This window comes from Choloepus didactylus, chromosome 1 (assembly GCF_015220235.1).
Source record: "Choloepus didactylus isolate mChoDid1 chromosome 1, mChoDid1.pri, whole genome shotgun sequence".
NCBI classification, from domain to species: Eukaryota; Metazoa; Chordata; class Mammalia; order Pilosa; family Megalonychidae; genus Choloepus; species Choloepus didactylus.
Window position 1 is genome coordinate 186,037,447 of NC_051307.1, and position 26,163 is coordinate 186,063,609.

Below are 26,163 nucleotides of genomic sequence, written 5' to 3' on the forward strand. Positions count from 1 at the left end.
AGATAGAAATGGAGGAAGGGGAGGAGGAATGAAAATGGAAGTAGAGGCAGTTAGTTAATCACTTAACAATCAGTTAACTAAAAAAGTCAGTTACTGGGGCAAGATGATGGCATCGAGAGGAGTGGAAGCTAAGTAGTCCCCCTGGAGCAACTATAAAAAACCAGAAACAACTAGTAAATTATCCAGAATAACTGTGGGGGGACAAACGAGACCATCCATTCATCATACACCAACCTGAATTGGGAAGAATGCCCGAGAACACAGCATAAAATCTGTAAGTAAAACCTGCGGAACCAGGTGGGGAGACCCCCTCCCCCATAGCCCAAGCTGCAGAGCCGCGTGGTGCCAGAGAGAAGCTCTCTCCCAGCAAGCGAATACAGCTCAGCTGAGCTCCAGCTGCGGTTTTAAGTAGCGAGTGTGAACTGCTCACTACAGGTACGCATCCCCAAAAAACAGACAGAGGCTTTGGGTGACGAGTGACCTGGGAGAGCCGGAGGGTCGCCTTGGACTGGGTCTGAAGGGGACTATCTGTTTCTTTTTTGGCTCAGTGGAGAAAGCCCCAGTCATTTTCAGTTTCCAGGGCTGTGACTCTGGGAAGGGTGGAGACACCACAAGCAGAGAGAGACACCATTGAAATGCTAATAACCCCCCACTAGGAGGTCTATCTTCTCTAAGAGGAAACGGGTGGGGCCGTTTCCATTCAGAACCAGACCCCAGAGCCTGGGGGAACACAGCCATACCTTCTCACACCAGTCAAGAATTATAGGCTAACGGGCATCACCTGCTGGGCAGAAAAGCACAGTGACCCGAGGCATCAAAGGGTGGAGCAATTTTCTAAGACACACCCTCAGGGAAACCAGATACTGAATATTTCTTCCCTCTGGGACCTGAGCCTGTTCTGGTCTGGGAAAACCTGATTTGGATAACCAAGGAAACCATGCCTAGACAACAGAAAATTACAACCTACACTAAGAAAAACAAAGTTATGGCCCAGTCAAAGGAACAAACATACACTTCAACTGAGATACAGGAATTTAAACAACTAATGCTAAATCAATTCAAAAAGTTTAGAGAAGATATTGCAAAAGAGACAGAGGCTGTAAAGGAAGCACTGAACATGTATACGGCAGAAATCAAAAGTTCAAAAAACCTACTAGTAGAATCTATGGAAATGAAAGGCACAACACAAGAGATGAAAGACACAATGGAAACATACAACAGCAGATCTCAAGAGGCAGAAGAAAACACTCAGGAACTGGAGAACAAAACACCTGAAAGCCTACACACAAAGGAGCAGATGGAGAAAAGAATGAGAACATATGAGCAACGTCTCTGGGAACTCAAGGATGAAACAAAGTACAATAAAGTACGTATCATTGGTGTCCCAGAAGGAGAAGAGAAGGGAAAAGGGGCAGAAGCAATAATAGAGGAAATAATTAATGAAAATTTCCCATCTCTTATGAAAGACATAAAATTACAGATCCAAGAAGCGCAGCGTACTCCAAACAGAAGAGATCTGAATAGGCCTACGCCAAGACACTTAATAATCAGATTATCAAATGTCAGAGACAAAGAGAGAATCCTGAAAGCAGCAAGAGAAAAGCAATCCATTACATACAAAGGAAGCTTAGTAAGACTATGTGCGGATCTCTCAGCAGAAACCATGGAGGCAAGAAGGAAGTGGTGTGATATATTTAAGATACTGAAAGAGAAAAACCACCAACCAAGAATCCTGTATCCAGCAAAGCTGTCCTTCAAATATGAGGGAGAGCTCAAAATATTTCCTGACAAACAGACAATGAGAGACTTTGTGAACAAGACACCTGCCCTACAGGAAATACTAAATGGAGCACTACAGGGTGATAGAAGACAGGAGTGTGTGGTTTGGAACACAATTTTGGGAGATGGTAGCACAACAATGTAAGTACACTGAACAAAGGTAACTATGCATACGGTTGAGAGAGAAAGATGGGGAGCATGTGAGACACCACAAGAAGGGAGGAAAGATAACGACTGGGACTGTGTAACTTGGTGAAATCTAGAGTATTCAACAATTGTGATAAAATGTACAAATATGTTCTTTTACGAGGGAGAACAAGCAAATGTCAACCTTGCAAGGTGTTAAAAATGGGGAGGCATTGGGGGAGGGATGCAATCAGCATAAACTAGAGACTGTAACTAATAGAATCATTGTATTATGCTTCCTTTAATGTAACAAAGGTGATATACCAAGGTGAATGCAGATAAGAGGGGGGATAGGGGAGGCATATTAGACACTTGACATTGGTGGTATTGTCTGATTCTTTATTCTACTTTGATTTAAGGTTATTTTTCCTTTTGCTGCTTCCTAGCTGTCATTTTTTTTGTTTCCTCTTTCTTTTGCCTCTCTACCTTCTTTGACTCTCCCTCCTGCCTTGTGGAAGAAATGTAGATGCTCTTGCTTAGTATGAGCAGAATGTTCAATTAGGATGAACTTAAATGTTTGGAAATGAACAGGGGTGTTGGTAGCAAGATGTGAGAATAACTAACAGTGCCGAATGGTGTGTGAATGAGGTGGAAAGGGGAAGCTCAGAGTCATATATGTCACCAGAAGGAAAGTTGGAGGTCAAAAGATGGGAATGTATAAAACTGAATCCTATGGTGAGCAATGTCCATGATCAACTGTACAAATGCTAGAAATCACTTCATGAACCAGAACAAATGTATGACAATACAATTAGAAGTTAATAATAGAGGGGCATATAGGGAAGAACTATATACCTATTACAAACTATATACTACAGTTAGTAGTATTTCAACATTTTTTCATAAACAGTAACAAACGTACTAAATCAATACTAGGAGTCAACAATTGAGGGGGGGTGGTTAGGGATAGGGGAGGTTTAGAGTTTCCTTTTCTTTTTTTCTTTTTTCATCTTTCACTTTATTTCTTGTCTGGAGTAATGAAAAGTTTCTATAAATTGAACAAAAATTAAGTGTGATGGATGCACAGCTGTATGAGGGTACCCAGGGGCAAGTGATTGTACACTTTGGATCTTTGGATAATTGTATGGTATCTGAACAATCTCAATAAAAATGAAAAAAAAAAAAAAAAGAAAATGGAAGTGAAGGAGGAAATGGAAATGGTGGAAGAGGAGGAGGAGATGGAAATGGAAGAGAAGTGAAGAAGAAGGGATAGGAGAAGGAAAAGGGGAAGGGGCAGGCCAAAGGGGAGGGGGAGAAAAAGAGAAGCCCACGTAGGATAAAGGTCTTATTGTAATCTTTTATTCCTTGTACTTTTTTTTTAACCTTTTTATTCTGAAATACTTTTCAAGTTACTGGACAATTACAAAAATACAGCGCTCTCCTGGGGAGGGTCCGGAGTGGGTCCCGCCCTAGCACCAGGCGCCCCGGGACCCAACCACAGCGGGAACATCCCATGTGAGGGTGACCCGAGGAGTCAGCGGACTTGAGGCCCCGCTTTTCAGACGAGGACAAGCGTGCTCAGCGCTCCAGGTGGCTTTCTGAGGACCAGGCGGCCAGGGGCCGGGGTTCCCCATCGCCACCCGGCTCTGCTTTCCCTGGAAAGGTGACCACCGTGGAGGAGAGGACCCACGTGCCCTAGACCCTTCTGGCCGAAAAAGCTCTTAAATCCCTGCACATGTCTGTTAATTCTGTAGGAAAAATTTTGAAAACTTCCTTAGACGTTCCTGAGCTGGTGAAATAAATGCCTGCTGGGTTAGGTTGAACCTCGAGAATTTGCCAGTAGGCCACCGCCGGTTTTTCTCCTACAAAAGTTGAAGTTTACGGTCATCTTAAAGCAAGTTTTAAAGCAGCTACAACCTGGGTTGGCGGGTCCCAGCAGGAGGGAGCCGCGCCGCTCGCCCTTGGACGTGGAGCGCGGGGCGGTGAGGGCCCCCAGGCGCAAGGCCCCCGCCCCTACACCGCCCCCGCCCCGCGCCCCCTGGGGAGTCGGGGTCGTCCTCGCCTTTACCAAGGACTCGGAGGCGCGCAGCACCCGACCTCGGCGGGCTCCGCCAGTGTCTCCCGTCCCCGTCCGGGACCCTCGGGGAGCCCCGCAGAGAGCGGCCGAGAGGGGCCGCGGGGGCAGGCAGAGGGCCTTCGGGGGCCCTCCTCTGCCTGTGCTGTGGGGACGCTCCCGCCCCCTTCTAGGGGTCCCCAGCCCTGCGCCCCCCGAGGCCTTCGGGGAGAAGCACGTGGCAGAGGGCGGCAACGAGGCCGGGGCCGCGGGGCAGTTCTGGGTCTGACCGTCGGAGGTGGGTTTCCTGGCTGGGCCATTGTGCAACCTGGCGCCACTGGGGTTCAGGGGTCTCTGTGTGACTTCTTACAACCGCCTGCCCATCTACAATGATCTCGAAGCAAGTTTAATTAAAAATGTATATTACACTGAATTGGATGCTTGAAAGTGGTTAGAGTGGAAATTTTTATGTGGTATACTGTATGTTAATTACTAGAGTAAAAAAAAATTTTTTTTAACCCATAGAACATATGAACCCTTAATGTAAACTGTGGACTTTAGTGAATAAAAGAATTATAATGATGTTGTTTCATCAGTTGTAACAAAGGTACCAAACTAATACAAAGTGTTAATAAGAGGGAAAACCGGTGGGGAGAGGCGAGGGGTATATGGGAACTCTGCTTTCTGCAAGAATGTTCTGTAAACCTACAAGAGCTCTAAAAAGAAATTAATTAAAATATGTCAATTAAAAAATAATAATAATAATACAAACCCCATACAGAGAACTGCAATGTACCCCTATCCCCCAGCCCGATATTCATGAATTTTACATTCTGTCAAATTTGCTTTATCTTTCTATCTATGTATCAGGCGATTTTCTGAACACTTTAGTGTACGTTGTATACCTAAAGCTCCTTGAACACTTAATACTGTCATGTACCTTTCCCAAGAACAAGGCAATTCACTCATGCAACCACATTAAGTGATCAAGCTCAAGAAAATTAACACTGATATAAAACTTAGAGTCTATATTCCAATATTTTCATATGTCCCAATAATGTCCTTTTGAGACTTTTCTCCTACCCTGTTAGCTCCCATCCAGGACCATGTATTGCATTTAATTGTCATTGTCACTTTAGCTGTTCTTTTTCTTTGTTTATCGTGGGAACATATGTACCACATAAACTTTCCCATCTCAACCACTCCCAAACATATCATTCAATGAGATTAATTGCATTCACAACACTGCAGTACCCTCACAACGTTCCATTACTAAAACTTTCCCAAGTCCCCAAACAGAAACCCTACATCCATTTTGCATTAATCCCATTCACCCTGCCCCAATCCCCACTCCTGGCAACTTGCACTCTAATTTCTGTCTCTATGAGTTTGCAGATGCTCCTATATATTTTTTGTACTTACCATGGGGCTTTAATTTGACATCCTAAATCTATAACTATCTTGTTTGCTTTCATTCCAAATTAATTCACAAACCAAGTTCCTATACCTCTCCGTCCCCCCACCTTTACATAGTTCTTATCACAAATTACATGTTTATAGATTGTGAGTCCAAAACCACTGAGTTCTCATTACATTTCACACAGTTGCATATTAGCTCCTGTAGGAAGTAAAAAGTGAAGTTACAAACCAAAAATATAATAGTACTGGTATTTTTATTTACACAAGACATCACCCTCACTAGTGAACTTTATTTCTTCATGCAGACTCAATCTATTGTCTATTGTCCTTTTCTTTCAACTTGCAGAACTCTCTTTAGCATCTCTTGTAAGGCCAATCTAGTGGTGACAGAATCCCTCAGCTTTTGTTTATCTGGGGGTATCTTAATCTCTCTCATTTCTGAAAGACAATTTTGCTGGATATAGAATTCTTGGTTGGCAGTTTTTTGCTTTCAGCATTCTAAATAATGTCATCCCAATGCCTTCTTGCTTCCATGGTTTCCAATGAGAAATCAGCTCTTAATTTTGAGGCTTCCATGTACATAACATGCTACTTCTCTCCTGTAGCTTTCAATATTCTCTCTTTATCTTTGGCATGCTACAGTTTGATTATAACATGGTACTGTGTGGGTTTATTTGGGTTTACCATGTTTGGAGTTTGCTGAGTGTCTTGGATGTGTGTATTTGTGCCTTTAGTTAAATTTGGGAAGTTTTCAGCCATTATTTCTTTGAATATTCTCTTTGCCCCTTTCTCTTTTTCTTCTTCTGGGACTCCCACAATGCATACATTTGTATGCTTGATGGTGTCTCACAGGTTCCTTAGGCTTTATTCACTTTTCTTCTTTCTTTTTCTGCTCCTCAGACTGGATGATTTCAATTTTCTTATCTTCAAGTATTCTGATTCTTTCTTCTACCAGCTCAATCTGCTGCTGAACCCCTCTAGGGAATTTTTTTATTTCTCTTACTGTCAATTTCAGCTCTATTTATTCTTTTCTATAATTTCTATTTCTCTGTTGTTACTCTGTGTCCACCTATTATTTTCCTGATTTCCTTTGGTTTTTTTTGTCCATGTTTTCCTTTAGCTCTTTGAGCATATTTAGGACCATTTTTTAAAAAGTCTTAGTCTGGTATGTCTCATCCTCTTCACTGATGGTTTCTAATGCTTTAATCTTCCACTTTGCCTGGGCCATCACTTCCTATTTCTTTGTATGTTTTGTAATCTTTTGTTGAAACCTGAATATTTTGATATTTTAATGTGTATCACTGGAATTTAGACTCTGAGGCTTCTGTTTCTTAAGCCTGCATCCAGCTAGTATTATGACAGAGCTTTCCTTGAATTCCAGAAGCTAACACCCAAAAAAGGGAAAAAGAGAACACCTTACCCAGTCTTTGCAGATTGACCCCATATAAGGGCTTTCTTTCAAGGCGAAGCCATACAAGGAGTTTAGAGAATAGCTCCAGGCCAAAGTTTAGGGGGTTTGTCTCTTTCTACACATGCATCTTCTCTTAGGCATGCCCATGTAGCCCTAGGAATGCCCCTGTTTACAAAGATACACATGTCTTCTCTTCCCTAGGAAAGTTTCCTCACTATCTTGGGCACAGCACTGTATGGTATATAGTCAGCAATCCCTTGTCCCAGGCAACACTGACTTGACTGCTCTGCCAAAACATTCTGCAGGAGAGCTCCATGAGCCACCTTTTACATGCAAGGGAAGTTCTGAGACAGCAAGTCCCTCAGGCCACCACCAGGCAGATTGGGACAGACATACATGTTCCCAGTATGCGCACAAGAGTTATTCTGTTCACTCCAGAACTGGGACTAGGGATCCACATTGGAACCACTGGCCAGTTTGTACTGAGCTAGTGATGGGTTGAGGAGGGGCCAGCCAGGGTACCACAAAATCCTACCACTTATAAGTAGCCTTCAGTGACTGCACTTTAACTGTTTTCTGGAATTCTTAGAAAGATGTTTCTGCCAATTCTTGCTAGTTCTTTAAAGTTTCTCAGGAGGGACGGAGTCCTGAAGTGTCTTACTCTGTCATCTTGATTGTGGCAGGGGCCTCGGTTTTTACATTTTTAGAGGGCCATCATAGTCTTCTGTTGCCTTCAGTGAACACTTGGAAACCTTCCCCAGCAAGCACTCACATACTACAGGACTACAATCCCTTATCTGCATGTTTTTAAAACTCATTTAATGGCTAAATCTGAATTAACCTGAACTCAGTTTATGGCAAAACATGATATGAACTGACACAAGGCTAACTCAGTTAACTGCAGAAATATTAATACGCTTGATTATTGGATGCTGTCACAGATAAAAGATGGAGTTGTTACATAATATATGGGATATGACCATATTACTTTTCTAAAATCTGATACATTCTGATTTCCAAAACCCAACTGGCCCCCAAGTTTTCAGATAAGGAATTATGAATTAATATTACCATAATCAAGTCCATTCTTTTTTTCACTCCTCTGTAGGAAAGCCATTTTTCAAATGGCTTCTTTTTTAAAAAAAATTAGAGAACTTGTAGGGTTACAGAAAAACCATGCAGAAAATACAGAGTTCTCATATATCTCCCCCACAAAAGGCTTTTTAAATTTTCTACTTCACTTTCATGGATATATGTATTCCAAAACCTGAAATTTCTGCCTGTGAATTCACATAACAGATGAAAAACAACTCCATCTTACACGGCAGACAAAAAAGCTAGCCAAAACTTTACACCACATCTCACAGAAAAAAATTTCACCATGTGAGAATTTTCTTCAGTACCCAGTAAGAAGAGCCCCCCAAAATGTGGATTTTCATACATAAAATATGCCCCATTTCATATTACGTAGTTTCTTATAACAAAGTTCCTCTTTCCACTTGAAGCAGTCTCCTTCCTTATTCTAATTAAAACAATGAACAACAGGGCTCTGGATATCTGAGCTGTTTTACACTCTTGCATATCCAACAGTAACTGTGGTCATATCTAACAGCTAAATTAGCAACTGAAATTAGGAAACAATAATCTCTGTAAACTACTGTAGCACAGATGTCTTAGAAACCTCAAACAAATTTTAGTTGCCTGTACATCTCACACTGTGCTTCTACACTAGGACACTCCTCTTGCCTTTCCTTTGACCTTACATGCCCTCTGCATCAGTCACTTCTTTTGGTTCCTCCTCTACCCAAACACTAAATGTTGAATATGCCCCTTCTCTGCAGACTGCACTCTCTAAATGGCCTCATCCACGGCCTGGCTAAAATACCTTTTATAAGCTACAACTCTCAAATGTTTGTCTCTAACCTAGACCATCTCCAAGTTCTAGACCTGTATATCGAACTGTCTACTAGACATCTCCCCCATCTCAAACGCATAACTTATTTAACATAGATAATATAACACCAACAGCATCTCTAAACCTCTTCTCCATAAATCTTTTCCCATCCCAGCAAATGGCAGCACCATCCACTCAGCTGTTGCTGCTGCTCAAGCTCACAACGTGGAACCCCATCCCAAGCTCTCCTCTACAGTGCATAGACCATTACCAACTATTCTTATTGTGTGTAACTCCAAGTTTACATCTCAGATTTACCTATTTCTCTTTACCTCTGCTGCCTCTCCTAATCTAAGACCAAACATCTGAAGTTCCAGAGGTTAGAGTTCACCTCTGCCTACACTACTGCAAAAACCTCTTAACTAGTCTTATTCCATTCTTGACCTCCTTCCAAACCTATCTCAACAATCTTGAAACTGAAATATTCTTAAAAAGTAATTTGGACCAACAGCTGCTGAGAATCTTAAGTGAGATGGGAAACTTTATAAATGATGTATCAGGCTGATAACACCTGTACCCATTGAACAATATTAATATCACAAAGAAAGAAAATCAGACATATTTCTGATGGAAATATACAATACCACCTATGAAAAACTTGTACCACAAACACACATAAATCAAATCTGATTCTTTCAAGCTACTAGAACAATCTTCAATTTTCAGAAAATGCAGGATAGAGAAATGTTAAAAAATAAAAACACAAACACCATCGCAATGCAATCAACAATATCTAATATGTGGGAAAAACGCTACCTGACAGACAACCCATTTCTTTAACCAATAAATGGTAAGAGGAGAAAAAAGAGAGAGAACTGTTATTGATGAACAGAACCTTAAAAAGATATATCAACTAATTACAATGGTTAACCTAACTATAAAAAGATACTTATGAAACAACTGAGGAAATCTGAACACTGAACACGTGATGTTAAGGGATTAATTTTTTTAGATGTGATTATATTGCAATTGTTTTTTAAAGAGAAGTTTCACTTTACTTTACACGTTCATAGGTGCATGCACGTGAGCATACATGCATGCTCACAAAGCTGGTAGGGCTAAGGAAGGATGGATTGGGATAAGGATAGAATAAAGATTGGCCAGATATTAATAGTTTGTGGAAGCTGGATGATGCATGGTACAATATTCTCTATTTCGGGGAATGTTTGAAAAGTTTCCTTAAAAAATTGTAAAATTTGAATCACTTTACTCCTTTGCTTAAAACCTCACAATGGAATCCCAATAAAATATCATAAGAGGAAAGAAAATAAGGCAGGGACAGAAAGTATGTGAAATCAGCACCTAAAGGGTCACAGAAAACTCTTAAAAGATGCAAATAAAAAGGATGGAAGACCACTGCAGGAAAGTACCACAGCAAAACTGCAACTTAGAATTCTCATAGAGAGACTGGAACAGCAGAGAAAACTGATCTACATATAGAATGACATAGAAGCAACAATTTCTGAGCCAGCATATTAGGAATGAGTAGCAAGGAACAACTGAAAATATATGGAATGGCCTCTTTATTAAGCTCTTCCATACCTCCAACCCAGGGAGCGAAATATTTTACACACAGATGTGCACGTGCATGCTTGTCCACTAGCTTACCAACGCATGCACATGTACACACACACGAGTCTGGGAAAATGGAACCATCAGAAAAGCGGGGGAAAAACTTCCTGGAAACAAACTTTTGTTTGCCAAGATTAAAATTCAGTAGGACTGGATGACAAAAGTTGAGGAAACCTCCCAAAACACAAAGTAAAAGATGTAAGACTGGAAAGAGAAGAAAAAACATAAAAGACACAGTAGATAATGCAAGGAGATTCCACATTTGACTAATAAGAGTTCCATAAGGAGAGAACAATGTTAATGGCGGGAAGAAATTTATAAAAAATTAAATAATAGGAGAAAATCTCCCAGAGTTAAAATAATGAGCCCTCAGAATTAAAGGAATCAAACAGTAAAAATTAAAAATGTCTTCCAAATAAGATGAAAATTTTCAGTAAAATGATTAGAAATGGAAAATAAAACTATAACCAAATTTTAATGTTCACAGGAAGATGCTGTGTTCTCAGCAGCACAGTTAATTTTAAATCATTAACAAATTTATTTAACTCTTTTATTTATGAAAAATAAAGTTCATTCCATACAAAGTTTACAAGAGGTCAAGAAATTTGATGAAACATATTAAAATTTCTAGGTTACGTAGCAAGTCACTAGTTAAAAATATATTTGAAGATGTTTACTTTTCTTTAAAGCGGTCTTTTAAAAATTCAAGACCTTAAATAGCCCAATGAAGTAAAGAGAAAATCACAATTCAAATCATTATTTGATAATAATAAAATTAAACAACACATTTTATAACCATAATATCAAAATAAATAAATGAGATTAATAATAAGATTTATTTAGAATCCTTAAAAAAATCTAGTCATTCCTGGTATTTAAATTTTTCAGGCAGCTACAGGCAAATCATAACAGCTGTTAACAACATTGACTATGCCATTTTATGCATACAAAGAAAAGCTGTGAACCTTTTCTTGAAGATTCAGATTCATTAGTAACATCAGGTTTGAGGGTATGTTGCTCCTGATGTCCAACATCTTGCAACCAGGTTAGTAAGTGGCACTGCTTCAAGGGTTTCAGGCTTCAAGTCTACAAGTGCTACAGTAGCGGGGTACTAAAGGAATGCCTTATTTTGGTCACTAGCTATTTTCAATCTCAGTGTCCATTGCTTACTGCCTACATTGCTGCTGAATGCCCAATTTTTTGTCCCTTATAATTTACTTTTTCTCCTTATAAACTCTTCTTTTTCCTATCCTTGCTCCTTTAAGAAAAGTTTGGCCTTTTACTATGTTTTTAACATTAAGTCAAAGGACTGCTTTCTTTCACTGGTTTAAATTATACAATCCTAGTATATTCAAGAGTATGGAAGAGGAGAGATCTATTCAGCAGAACTATTCCAGTCTATTTAGACACCCTAAACCAATAGTTACATCTCAGTCTGGAGTGGTCCCAGAAGCCCAAGTATACCAAAAAGCTGACCCCCTAGAGAGCCATGGTTCCACCAACACTTGTATATATTTTTAAAAGATTCATGTTGAAACAGAAGACTGGGTTGAAATGTTAAAAGGTTGGAAACAGTTTCTTTATAACAAAACCATATTTCTTTCCAGCCACTCTGCAGCACTCTGCAGCATAACAGCAAAAGGCCAAATTCCTCATATGTGCTTTTGAGGCAGATTGCAGGACTCAGCACCACATAGTAATCCTACAGGTTTTTAACTCTGATCTGCTTTGATTGCCCAGAACTCTTACAACACAATCTTCTGACCACTTGTTTTGATATTCTTGGTAAGAATGTAGATAACTAAACAGAAAAGCACCTTAAAGCCACTCCCAACAACTCTTCAATTATAAGTACTTCACAAATCTGAATTTACCTAGAAATAAAACTATTAATGAAATCTTTCATATGGACTTGCAGTTAGTTATATCTTTAACAGATAATAAATTAATCCCAAGAATACATAATGAACAACTATAAATAAACAAAAATCAAACAACCAAAAAGTTGGTTAATGATGCCAAAAGGCAATCCACAGAAAAATACAAATAACTAAAATTATGAAGATGATCAAACTCATTAGAAAGCAGAGACATTTTTAAAGGGTGATGATATTTTTCACCCTTCTAATAGGCAAAATTTTAAAAGATTAATAGTAAACAGAACTGAAATGCAGGAGAGGAGGCACTGTGAGCACGTAAGTGGTAAATCCTTTTCTGGAGCAATGTAACTATACTTAACACAATTCAAAATAAATATAAACTTTGATCCAGAAATTCTACTTCTAGACTGTTTTAAGAAATACATATGTGTGTGTGTGTGTGTGTGTGTGTGTGTGTGTGTTGTGTACATATACACACACATATGGTTTATACAAAGATGCTTATTTCAGAACCATTTAGAAAAATTATATATGGTAAACAATCTAAAACTCTACCAAAAGAAGAAATGATTATAGTGCATCCATAGTACAGAATACTATGCAACAGTTCAAACAAATGGGGCAGATTACACATAAAAAAAAAAAAAAAAAAAAAATTTCCCATGCCATACTGAATTTTTGCCATGCTGTGCAAATGAAAAAAATATTTTCAGAATGTTATCATTTAACATAGTCCAAAAAATCATTTATTTTCACACTTAAGTATGCAAAGGCACAGCAAAAGGTATAAAAAGACACACGCCATACTAGTAAAAGTGTTCATTTCTACTTATACCTTGGCCTGAGGCTTAGGATTTGTGAACAGATTTTTGTTTTATCTGCACTGTATGAATTTTGAAAAGGAGAAGGTATTTGTGTGTTATTTTCACAATTAACCTAAAAGAATGAAAACAACACAGGTTCGGAACAGTATAATCTACTTATGTTATATATGTTCAAATGATTCAAGTATGGTGCATGTGTACCATATGTGAGAAAGAATAATATATAGGAGTATTTATCAAGCTGTTAAGAACTATAAATGCCAATTTAACCTGTTACTATGTATAGATCTTTATTGTTCGGATTTTTATTTTTTATAAAGACATTTTACTTTAATTATCACTAAAATCCAATTAAAATTTTTCATTTTAAAGAAGAAAATGGGCTGGGACATCACCCTCTGAGCCTTATAAAAGGCTGTCATCTTTGACTTTTTTACTCAATACATTTCTAAACAATATGAATGTACTACTTGCAAAAAAAAGCTAAGTAAATACACATTGTAACTACTGAGCCTATAATCTATAATTTTTAAGAAAGAAAAGAAAATCTGGATATGGCCCACACCAAATGCAACATTTAAAATTGTCTGCTAATTAAGATTTTAAAAAGCAAAACGTAAAATAATGAAAAGAAACTTGGCAATGCCCTTAAGTATATGAGAACTTAATTTGTTAATTTTGATGGCTTTGTCTTTAAAATCAGTAGTTAAAATAATATTCTTGCTCAATTCTGTAAGATCATACAAGACAGTTACATAAATTCTTGGACTCAATTGTATCAATATGCAAAACCAAATTTATGATCACATTCTCATATAAATGTACATGATAGTTTAAGTGACTGTTTACCAATAGCATCATTTGGAGGAGTTTGCACCCTATTCCTCATAACCCCAAGAGGATAAAATCCTTAGAGAGAAGAAGTCATTATATAGTCTTAAGGAAGACTGAAATTGTTAGTTTAAAACTCCCAAATACAGACCACTCTTTCTTAGGAACCTAGTGAAAAAATACACAAAACATTTCTGAGGAACCTCAAATCCCCCTTCATTTGCATCTCTGGTGTTGATGCAATTATAAAATATACCTCTGAGTATCTTAACATAAGGTGTAATTAAAAAAAGAAAAAAAGCTCAAGTACCAAGGGTCTTGAAGGACAATACCAAATGCACATTTGAGACTCTAGATTTGGTTCTGCTTCGCTGTCTGAGTCTGGATCTGAGACATACAATCTTAGGTCTCAGTTTCTCAATCTGTGAAGTGGAAATATCTAAATACTATGTCTACTTTACAAATTACTTGTACCAGATTAGTTAATGCATACTAAGTATACTAAAGTGCTTTGGAAAACTATAAAGTACCACATAGATATGTGTTTTTAAAATTATCCTTATCACAATAAAATATTAACAAAATCAATTTTAATCAAATTATAACCTGTACAGAATTCTTAAAAGGCTAAATATTTTCTAGATAACTGCTTACTAGGCACACTGACAAAACACAAGGATATTAATTAAAACAGTGTCCATGGAAAGCCATTTTGTTCTTTAAATATTTCAACACCACAGAATTCTATTTGTGTCAAATAGTACAGGAAAGATGTCAAGCTAGCTAACCAACCTTCCTGCCAAAATCTGTCATTCCTCCAAAGGCCATGTTCTCACTTCAAAGCTTTTCTTCTAATATCCCTTCATATCCACCACCAAAGACTGAGGGCTTGCTTGAATTGCAAGGTAAATTGTCACCTTATATTTATTTGCCAGATCCCAAATGGACATATCAAGTGGAAGAGATACCAAATGACAAGTAAGCATACATGTCCATGCATGTACACACAAGTGTACACACACACACACACAAGTATACTTCATTCTTTAGGAAGAAATGTATTTCTTACACAGCAAATGATCATCACCTTAAAAGGAAGTGTAACACAAGCAAAAGAAGAAAAATAAATCTTACTCACCATCTCCCATAGCCATTCAAATGGTCCAGGGAGCTTTCTCAAACCAAGAGTTCAAACGACACAGCGAATAAGTGCAGCTCAGTGCCTGCGCCACTGGGCTCGGCCTGCAGCCTGCAGACACCGGGAGCACTGTGTGACCCAGGCCGCGCCGCAGCTCTGCACTGCAATAGCCAACAGCTGCTACTCCACTTCAAAATAAAAGTCTGGGGTCTTGCTGAAAACCCTCCTTTATTTAGCAGAGTCTAGCAGGGCTTGATCAAGATTATTCTTTAACTGCACATATGCTACCAGATATGGGTTTATGATGTTTCTCTTTGTGCTGGCTGCTTGAAATTTAATGTAAGAAAAGCTCTGGAAGCCAGTAAATGCCACCCACCAGGGGACTTTTAATGCAATCATCAAAACACAAGGCATGTGTTCAGCAATCATTTTCTGCTTCCCTAAAGATATCCATGCAATCAGTAGCAATCACATGATCTGACGGATTAACTGATTTGCACGTTTTTAAAAAGGTTTTCATCCTTTGTCATTGCCTTTTAATATTTATAACAGAAGACTGCTAGAAGTGCACAAACAGGAATAGCCCAGTTTCCATGATTAACTGCTCTCTTTATGCAGGAAGGATTTCTGGCTGCCGTAAACAAATCACGTCAAAAGCAGTCCATCAAAGGCGGCTCTGTGTGCGGACAGCAGGGCCACACAGAACAAAGCTTGCTTCTGGTGAAGACAGGCTACCCAGTGCGCAGCTGCAGGGGCACAGAGCACCCTCCATGGAAGCTGCACAACCATCAGCACTTTGTCAAGTTCCGAAAAGGCCCTGAGGCTCATGGTCACAGATACATTTTAGAATCAACCTAAGAAAAGAGCTGCTTAGCTTTTCATCAAAGGGTATGTTGTAAACACATATAAGCTAGACTGCAAATATTACCTTACTGCTTCTTATAAACCAAATATCAAGGCAATTTCAATGCCTAATTTCCATGCTTCATTTTATTGCCAGACTCCAAGAGCAATTCTTTTCCTAGCAACTCTTTCAAACAGAGACACTGGAAAATATTTTATCATGATTTACATGCCAAGACTGCATTAGGTCCTACAAACATACAAATCAGAATTATGTGGAGTTTTTTCAAAATAAAGAGAAAAAGACTTTGTAGTCACAGCTACCAACACTGTTGGTGTTTATATCTTGGTTAGCATAGGAAACTGTCTAGAAAGCCTCATGAAGACTTCAGACTGCTGTGATCACAGAGGGCCTGCAACTTTCAGTTTTCCTTTTCTGTAAGATTGGTGTCGACTCCTCCCAGCCACTAACTGATTAATTTTAAATCCAGTTTCCTTCTAACAGCAGAGCTAATTTCTCTGTATCTAGGGACTCTGCCTATCTTACGCTGTAATATGAGAATAAAGTCAGGCTTGAAAAACCCTCAAGATAGAAAAACGTCTTGTACGTCTTGCTATTCCTAAAACAATGTGCCCAAATCTCTGATATAATTGACTTAGTGTTCTTGAGTGTGCTGAACTAGTGCTCTAGAAAATCAAGACAAAGAATTCCACCAAAACTTAAATCAAAGGAATGTAGAGATGAAAATTATAAAGGAAATGAGAGTAAAAGCAGGAGATGTACAAGTTTTTTTATCAGGACAAACATAAGGGGAAAAAGGGTAGAATAAAGAGAAAACATAAAGAAACAGACTATTTCTCTGAACAAGAAATGGAAATATGATATAATTAGTTCATATCATTCCCATTCACTACATCCCTCTCCTGCCTAAAACCCTTCATGGGCTTTCTACTCCCAAGAGTCCATTTAAACTCCTCCCCATAGTCGACAAGGCCCACATATCATTGCTCCTGCTCCCTTCTCCAACTACATCTCATCCATTATCCCCTTCTCTCCCCCAGCCTCAGTGAGGTCAAGCCAGCCCAGCCTCCCTTATGTTCTTCAAACATACCAAGCCCCTTACCACCTCTGGGCCTTTATGGTCACTGTTTTCTCTGCCCAAAATGTTTTTGCTACCATTTATCCCATGGTTGGCTCATTTTTATTTATCATAAGGTCTCCATTCAAACATGTCACCTCTCAGAGAGGCCTGCCCCTCTATTTCTATTCTATCTAAAGTGGCATCCCAAGTTACTATATCAACACCCCATTTAGTTCACTTAATGACTGCTCAAAGAACAACTTTTAGCTATAATGGCTCTTAAAATGTTATACTACCTTTCCAACGAATCCACTTTGGGTTTTTATTATTGTCTTTATTTAGAAAAATGAGTTTTTCAACCCAAAACACTCTAAATCAATATAAGAAATGTGATATTCCATTATTATGGTTTTAGGCAAAGACGCACTGAAGAATTTTACTTGCCATAACAGTTTCTAGTCAGAGAATATAATATGAAACAAACATGAATTGTGAGCCATTTTTTAATGAACCCAAAACAATTTGCTTTGCATACATATACCAAGTGAGAGAAAGAAGAGGAGGTATCTTCAATGAATCTTCAGTATACTATATGCATAAACTAGTTCCGCAAGTTTTTGTATTTAAACTTTATTTTTGCCCTAAAGTGTTTTTCTCTTCTATACCTTTAATTTAAAGTTTTAGTTTGAGTGCAAGATAACAATAAACCAATAAAGGGTCAAAAAATTTGTGGGAAAAAATTATATAGAAATAAAAAAGAAGTTTAATAAACCTTCATTACTTATTTGCTTTCAAATTATTACCAACAAAATTCTGTTTTCAGTGTTCAATTCATACATTTTTCTATCTGTAAAAATTAGTCAGGTATCTTGGGGTGAGGTGCAATACATCATAATTTTTCCCATTAATGTCAGGAGAAATATATTTTTTTCATTTAATGGCCTTTCACATAGCAGCAAGGTCTTTAGGAATAATTTAAAGTCATTAAACAAAGAATAGTTGTTCTTCCTCCATCACCAATCATAATGACCTTGCTTATCTACCTGTTTACTTGTTTATGATCTCTCTAAGTAGAATGCAGGCTCCTTGAGGGCATGAACTTTTATAGTCTTCTTTGTTGTTGGGACATGATCTACCTTACATTTTTAAAAGATCACTCTGACTTCTGGGCAGAAAATGGATTCCAAGAGGGAAAAAATGGAAGAGAAGTCTACTGCAAATAGTCCAGGTAAAAACTAATGGTAAAGTGGGAAATCTTAGCTTGTACATATGCCACCAGAACTTTAAGAAAAAAAAGCTAATGGTAACTTAGAGTAGGATATTAGCAGTGAAGATAGAAAAAATAAGCAAATTTCAGATATATTAAGTTTCTCAGAGGTAGAAATGATTGATTAGTTAGAATGGAGGATCAATGATGACCTTCAGGTTCCTAGCTTGAGCAGATAATGATACCACTGACTGAAATGGGTAAGGCTGGAAGAGGAACAGATTTGAGGGGCAAGAAGAACAAGTATTCCACTTTTGGATATGTTAAGCCTGAGATGCCTGTTAGGCCTCCAAGGTGAAATGTCACTGAGGCCACAGGCTACCAAATCCAGAGCATGAGAGAGAGATGAGTCAAGGGCTAAAGCTATACATTTGGGAGTCATCAGCAATTAGCTGTCATTTAAAGCCTTTAGGCTGGATGAGGTCACTGAGAGAAAGAAAGACAGAGAGAGAGAGAATGAAGACACAAAAGAGGCCTTGAGACCTGCCAACATGATTCACAGGTTTCTTTCTTCTATTGCTCCCTTGTTAACTAATCCATTAAAATAGTTTTCAATGACAGGGGATAATACTGTCATCAAAAACATCATGACCAATTTCCGTATCTCATTGTATAAACTTGAACATTCACATTTGACTATACTTGCAATATTGATTGTAATCTTCAGTACAAACAATCTCTGAAGACTCCCTTCAACAGAAGATATACATGGAGAGATAAACGAGAGAAAAAGAAATGAGAGGTAAAAGAACAGGGAACAAAAAAGTTTCTACTTTGAAGGTAACAGACATAACCTCACAAAATTCAAGAATAACAGTGCTTTCAAAATAAACCACATCTAAACAATAAATATCTTAAAACTTACAATATGCATTACACTTTTCCCCCTAGAATTGTAACTAAATGATCTGGAATATACAGATGAGAATGTACTGTAAATGTTATCAAAACACAGAAATCTCAGTTCAAGGAATTTTAACAACTGCATCTTCATGCTGTTTCCAGTTTCTATGGACAGAGGTAACTGCCAGAAAAATAAGGATGAGGTACTTAAAACACCTTCTATTCAGAGAAGAGAAGTGAGAAACAGCTGGCAATCAGGGTGAGGACTGGTGGCACGAAAGCCAATTTATACTTCTGGAACTAAGTTTAGATTAGGGCAGACACATTTTCTATAACACTAAATTATCACTCCATCTGCCTTCGTGCAACAGAAAGAGACTCAGCTTTGGTCTAAGGCCAAGAAAAATAACTAAATTATATTAGTAACTAGTTTTACTATTATTTGACTATACAGTTCATGTGCCAAATTTGCTCTCCAACACCGTTAACATGACTCTCTTTGATATGAAGATACTTTCCTAGGTGGAAAAACCACCTATCCTATCTTTGAAAATAGCACATATTCTTCACATAAGTGGCCAATATAAAGGCTAAAGTCTATGTAAATACTACCCAATAAAACCAAACACAATTTAGCAACCTTAGAAAAAGGAGAGCAACTACAAAAATCAAATAAATGCCAGACACTAATCCAAGGTTTCCTTGAATTCCAACTTGGTCTCATTTCTACTAAGAAGACAAAGACGATTGTGCTGGCGAAGTTTCTTTGTATGCTCCCCTCACCAGTATCATCACTGACAGTGTGCACACAGATGTAATAGAGCCCATCAACCTCACAATTTCTACTAAAAACAACTAAGTAAAACAATTAATGTGGGAACATAAAAAACATTCTATGCATGGAATATGGAGGGCAAGAGGGTCATATCTTCAACCCAGAAGATACAAAAAATAAGGCAAAACTACATGATTTTACACAACTAACGCAGAATTAAATTTTTACTTACTCCAAAAGAGTCAGAGGAAGTTAACGATCAGCCCTATGGAAAGAATTTGCTGTTGTAGCCCAACTAAGTTTTCAAGCCACAAAATTAATGCTTCTGAATCAATGATATAATAGTTGACTTATAAGCACATTTTGAAGTCTAAAATTTTGCTAAGTAATTTCAGGAATGTTTGAGAACCAGAATAACTTAATTACTCTTACCTTTGCAGACACTCAAAATCATACTGCCCGAATTTTGCACTTCATCAAATTTGGCAAATATCATTTCTAATCTGGGAATAAAGAATAAATTTTTTGTTTTTACATGAAGATTAAACAGAAACAACTTCCTTTACCATCTCCCTTAAGAAACAAATTTCTAGGGTCTTCAGGTGGTTCTCTACACAATTCTCTTCTACAATTAACTTTCAGTTACTGAAAGGAGACACAACTCACCTCTCTTCAGTTGAGAAAAGCAGCCAAGTACAGGTTAGTGCTCTTGTACTTGTACAGGTATGTTTGTGAAAGACAATTCTCATGAAAAGCAACTTCATGTGTTTCCTCATCAAATTATTTCTCCAACCCACTCAAAAACATTCTAGTTCCAACCTTAAAATAAATCCATGCAGTCACCAAAACATCTTTAAAAGCACATAAAAATCAGGCTAAGGAAATGTAAGGTAAACATTAAAAACACAGAAATATAAAATATTAGAAATTAATGTGATGCTGATACAATTCATAATCTGATGTTTTCCCTTTTAACCTATTTTCATATGACACCAATTCCATTAGTACTACAAATTTTATATTTGGGATAATTACTCTTTCTACACTTCTGCTACTATATTACTTTAGATAAAAACATGTTTTTTATTACAGAAGCAATGTACACTCATTATAAAAGAAAATTAGAAAACATAAATAAGAACAAAGGGAAAAGAGGCGGGGCAGGTGGCAGCATAGGGCGGTGGGGAATTTACTTAGTCCCCTACAGCAATTAGTAAGTAGATAGGAACAACCAGAAAATAGTCTGGAACAACTGATCAGGGGACATCCATGATCGGACAACATAGTACACAAGTCAGGAGCTGGTGGAACAGCTGACATCACAGCACAGAACTGTAAGTAAAGCTCCCCCAAACTGTGGAGCTGGTGTCCCTCCCACACCTGCATGGCAGGCTGAGTTGGAAAACTTCACTGTGAGAGAAAGAAGCAGTCCCTGCCAGGAGCAGTGGAATATACCTCAACCAAGCTCTAATTGTGGTTTTAATTAACACATGCTATGAGCAAAAATAAACCTGGAACAAGCAGGAAAGGAACCTGGAGGTTTATCCAGGCAGAGCAGGTGGGGCTGATGGGGAAAAAATACATAAATAAATAAAAACAGAGGCTTCTGGAGTCTGCTGAGCTCAGAATGCTGGAAAAGGGCTGTGTCCCATGAAAAGGGGCACACAGAACCAGGTACCAACTGCAGTACTTGCTTGGTGAACTGGAGGGCTGGGGACTGGCTCTGAAAAGGAGACTTTTTGCTTTTTTCCTGTTTTTTTTTCCTCTCATTCTAAGTAGTTCATTAGAGAAAGCCTAAGGCATTTTCAAGTGTCAGCACTAACCCAGGCAAAGGTGGAGATAAGATAGAGAGTCAAAGAAAAAGTCAAGTGTAGAATATAATTCCCTAAAGGGTTTATACTCCCTAAGAAAAGAGGGGGAGGGGACACAGGGCCTAGCTCAAGTAGCAGTCCCAGAGACTTCAGACGCCAGGGCCTGGCAGAAAAAAACAAAAACAAAAACAGAAACAGCTTAAGCTTGGCTTCTGACACCCTCAGTCTCTGGCCTGGACAGGGTAAACTGAGAATTAAATACACTGCACCTCTTTACACTGGTGGGGAGCTGTGGACCAACAAGCACCACCTGCTGTGCAGGACAGGAAAAGCACTGAGTCTAGAGGCCTCAAAGGAAAATCTCACAATCTTCTGGTCTCACCTTCAGGGAAACCTGACACTGAATACAGCTCATCTTGACACCTGAGCCCATCAAGTCTAAGAAAATCTGATTGGGGTAATCAAGGAAACCAGATGCCTAAACAACAGAAAATTGCACATCACACTAGGAAGAGCAAAGATATGGCCCAGTCAAAGGAACAAACTTGCACTTCAACTGGGATACAGGAATTGAAACAGTTGATTATCAAACAAATCTCCTAAATCAATTCAAAAATCAAATCAACGAGTGAAGATACAGCAACAGAGATGACGGATATAAAGAAGACATTGGGCAAACATAAGGAAGAACTTGAAAGTTTGGAAAAACAATTGGCAGAACACATAGGAATGAACAGCTCAACAGAGAGATTAAAAACACAAGGGAGACATACAACAGCAGATCTGAAGACGCAGAAGAAAGGATTCATGAACTGGAGAACAGGACATCTAAAATCCTACACACAAAAGGATAGGGAAAAGAATGGAAAAATATGAGCAGGGCCTCAGGGAACTGAATGACAACATGAAATGCACAAATATACATTTAATGGGTGCCCCAGAAGGAGAAGTGAGGGTAAAAGGGGCAGAAAGAATAATGGAAGAAATAAATGTTGACAATTTCCCATCTGCTATGGAAGACATAAAATTACAGATTCAAGAAGCACAACATACCCAAAACAGAATAGATCCAAGCAGACAGACTCCAAGACACTTAATAATCAGATTATCAAATGTCAAAGACAAAGAGAGAATTCCGAAAGCAGCAAGAGAAAAGCCATCCATCACATACAAGGGAAGCTCAATAAGACTATGTATGGATTTCTCACTAGAAACCAGGGAGATGAGAAGGCAATGGTATGATCAATTCAAGATACTAACAAAGAAAAACTGTCAACTATGAATTCTATATCTGGTAAAACTGTCCTTCGAAAATTAGGGAGAGTTTAAAATATTTTCAGACAGACACTGAGAGAGTTTGTGAACAAGATACCTGCTGTACAGGAAATACCAAAGGGATCACTACAGGCAGACAGGAAAAGTCAGGAGAGAGAGGTGTGGAGAAGAGTGTAGAAATGAAGACGATCATAAGAGTAAAAAGAGAGGGGGGGAAATAAAAATAAAATAAGACATGACATATGAAATCCAAAAGACAAAATGGTAGACAGTACAGATTACATTGACTGAAATTAGCCAGAAACAAAAGGACAGATACTGTATGGTCCCACTAATATGGACTAACATTGATAAGCTAAATTGGAGAGTTGAGAACACAGATTATCAGGAGATAGAAAGAGGTGAGAGATCCAGCATTTGATGCTGAAGGAGTATAGAAGGTTCAACAAGATTGACTCTGTAGATCCAGAAATGGAATGGATAGCATAATAGTGTGTGATGGTAACAAAATATTGTAAGTACTATGAATAAAGATGAGTATGAGTACATTTGCAAGAGGAAAGCTAAGGGCATGTATGACACCAGAAGGAAAGATAGAAGACAAAGACTGGAATTGTATAACTTAGCAAAACCTAGAGTGGTCAATGATGATGATTAAATGTACAAATATAAGAATGTTTTTAAATGAGGGAGAACAAATGAATGTCAACATTGCAAGGTGCTGAAAATTGGACGGTATAGGGGGAAAATACAATCAACACAAACTAGAATCTATAGTTAACAGTAACCTTGACGATGCTTCCATTAATTGTAACAAAGGCAATATACCAAAGCTAAATGTCCGTAAGAGGGGGATATAAGGGAATGATAAGGGATTCTCAGGGGTGGTGATATTGTCTGACTTTTTCATTGTCTTTTATTTTTATTTTTCTTCTATCTTTTGTATTTTTATCCCACATTTTTTTTTCTCTCCTTTTCCTCTTTCTTTGGGGAAGAGCTGGAAATTTCCTCATATAGATTGTGGTTGGTAAATGCATAATTATGTGATTATACTGGGAATCACTGATTGTTCACTTAGGGTGGACTGTATGGTCTGTTAATAAAATTGTTAAAAAAAAAACAAAAAAAACACGGATACAAGTGCTGGAGAAAATACGGAGAGAGGGATATACCTATTCCCTACTGGTAGGGAGTAGAATGTCACAGTCCAGCTGGAGGGCAGTATGGTGGTTCCACAGGAAGCTAACTAAGAGGTTGCCATATGGTCCTGCAACTCCATTATTGTGTATATACTTGGAAAAACCGAGAGCAGGGACATGAGTGGACATTGCATACTGGTGTTTATGGCAGCCATATTCATGAGTCGCAATGGATGGAGGTGGCCTAAGGGTACATCGACTGATAAACAGAATGGTGAACTGTGGCGTATACATACAATGGAATACTGAGTGGCGGCAAGAAGAAATGAAGTTTTGAGGTATACACCTAGGTAAACGGACCTTGAGAACAGTACGTTGAGCGAAATAAGCCAGAATCAAAAAGACAAACATTATTACACCTTACTAATATGAACTAACTATAACTTGCAAACTCTGAGAATTGAATCTGAGAGCATAAGGTATCAGGGGAAGGCTTATGGTAAAGTTTCCTAGACTGTAAGCTCTTACAGAAGTCACATCTATTCATGAGTTGTAATAGTTATCTCTAAACTCTGAGATGCTGAGCTGTTTGTGTATAACCTGGCTGGACCCTGGAACTTCGGGTATCTGTGTGACACCCGGGACTCAGAGCCAGACTTTAGCAGCTATGAATGTCAGCATTACCCTATACAGCAAATGTTTAGAAAGTTGAAAAAAGAGATCAGACTTCAATTAGAGATATGAACAAAATGGACTTGATTAGTAACTAAGGTAAACCAGACTAAAGGGAAAAGGATGATACTGACTGTGTTTCAAAACCTCAACTTCCGTGTAAGACCAAAGGAAGAGATGTTTATTTGGTGCAAAATCTCACGCTATATAATTTAACTTGTATGTCAGTTTATTCAAACACCATAATTACATGAAACCTTGAATGGGGTGTGCAACCTGGTTGGTTTGCACAGGTTAGCATGAAACCCCAATACATCCCAGAGTAATTTGGGCAGAGAGTAAGGAGTATTTGCAGGGCCCCCTTGAGGGCCTGGGGGAAAATGTGGAAACATTAAACTTCACCACCTGGGGAATTTCTGATATACTCACAAGCATTGGGGACTACCACTGTAGTAGGCCAAGTCCTCATTCTTGGGGCTTGCCCTTACGAAGCTTGTTACTGCAAAGAAGAGGCTAAGCCTACTTATAATGGTGCCTAAGAGTCACCACCAGAGAACCTCTTTTACTGTTCAGACGTGACCCATCTCTCTCTAAGCCCACTCGGCAGGTAAACTCACTGTCCTCCTCAACGCATGTGACATAACTCCCAGGAGTGTGTATCTCCCTGGCAATGTGGGACATGACTCCTGGGGATGAGCCTGGACCTGGCATTGTGGAATTGAGAAAGACTTCCTGACCAAAAGGAGGAAGAGAAATTAAACAAAATAAAGTTTCAGTGGCTGAGAGATCTCAAATGGAGTTGAGAGGTCATTCTGGAGGTTATTCTTATGCATTATATAAATATCCCTTTTTAGTTTTTAGTGTACTAGAATAACTAGAAGGAAATACCTGCAACTGCTGAAGTGCAATTCAGTATCCTTGATTCTTGAAGACAATCGTATAACTATATAACTTATACGGTGTGACTCTGTAATTATGAAAACCAGTCTATGGACAAATGAGTAGAAAAAAGAGGGACAAAAAGTAAATGAATAATAGGGGGAAAAAAGAAGTAAGAGATGTTTTGGGTGTTCTTTTTTACTTTTATTTTTATTCTTATTCTTATTTTTTGGAGTAAAGAAAAAAACTGATTGTGGTGATGAATGCACAACTATGTGATGATACTGTGAACAACTGACTGTATACTTTGGAAGGTTGTATGGTATATGAATATATCTCAATAAAATTGTGTTACAAAAAGAACAAAGGGAAAAAATACCAACTCAAAGTCCCACCATCTAGAAAATTTAACTGTATCATTTCCGACGCTTTTATATTCATAAATAAATTTTCTTTAGACTGAAATAGGTTCATGCTGACAATACTTATTTATGTTTGATTTTCTTACACTTTGCAATATATCATATTATCTTATAATTAAATTCATGACTTAAAGAGATTTGAGGGAAGGAGGAAATCTATTCTCATGT

At 38.2% G+C, this 26,163-nt stretch overlaps 1 protein-coding gene across 15 annotated transcripts in view; it reads right to left on the bottom strand.

Annotated features, from left to right (window-relative positions):
- Window positions 1-26,163, bottom strand: part of CLASP2 (cytoplasmic linker associated protein 2) — a 279,413-nt gene that overhangs the window by 226,125 nt on the left and 27,125 nt on the right. For 14 of the 15 annotated variants that reach the window (XM_037846856.1, XM_037846829.1, XM_037846847.1 and 11 more), the window contains exon 7: window positions 20,230-20,300. In XM_037846856.1, coding sequence (XP_037702784.1) covers window positions 20,230-20,300 — 71 coding nt within the window. Of the gene's footprint in view, window positions 1-14,987; window positions 15,202-20,229; window positions 20,301-26,163 lie in introns of those variants that run through there. The other variant, XM_037846863.1, reaches the window with a different exon arrangement.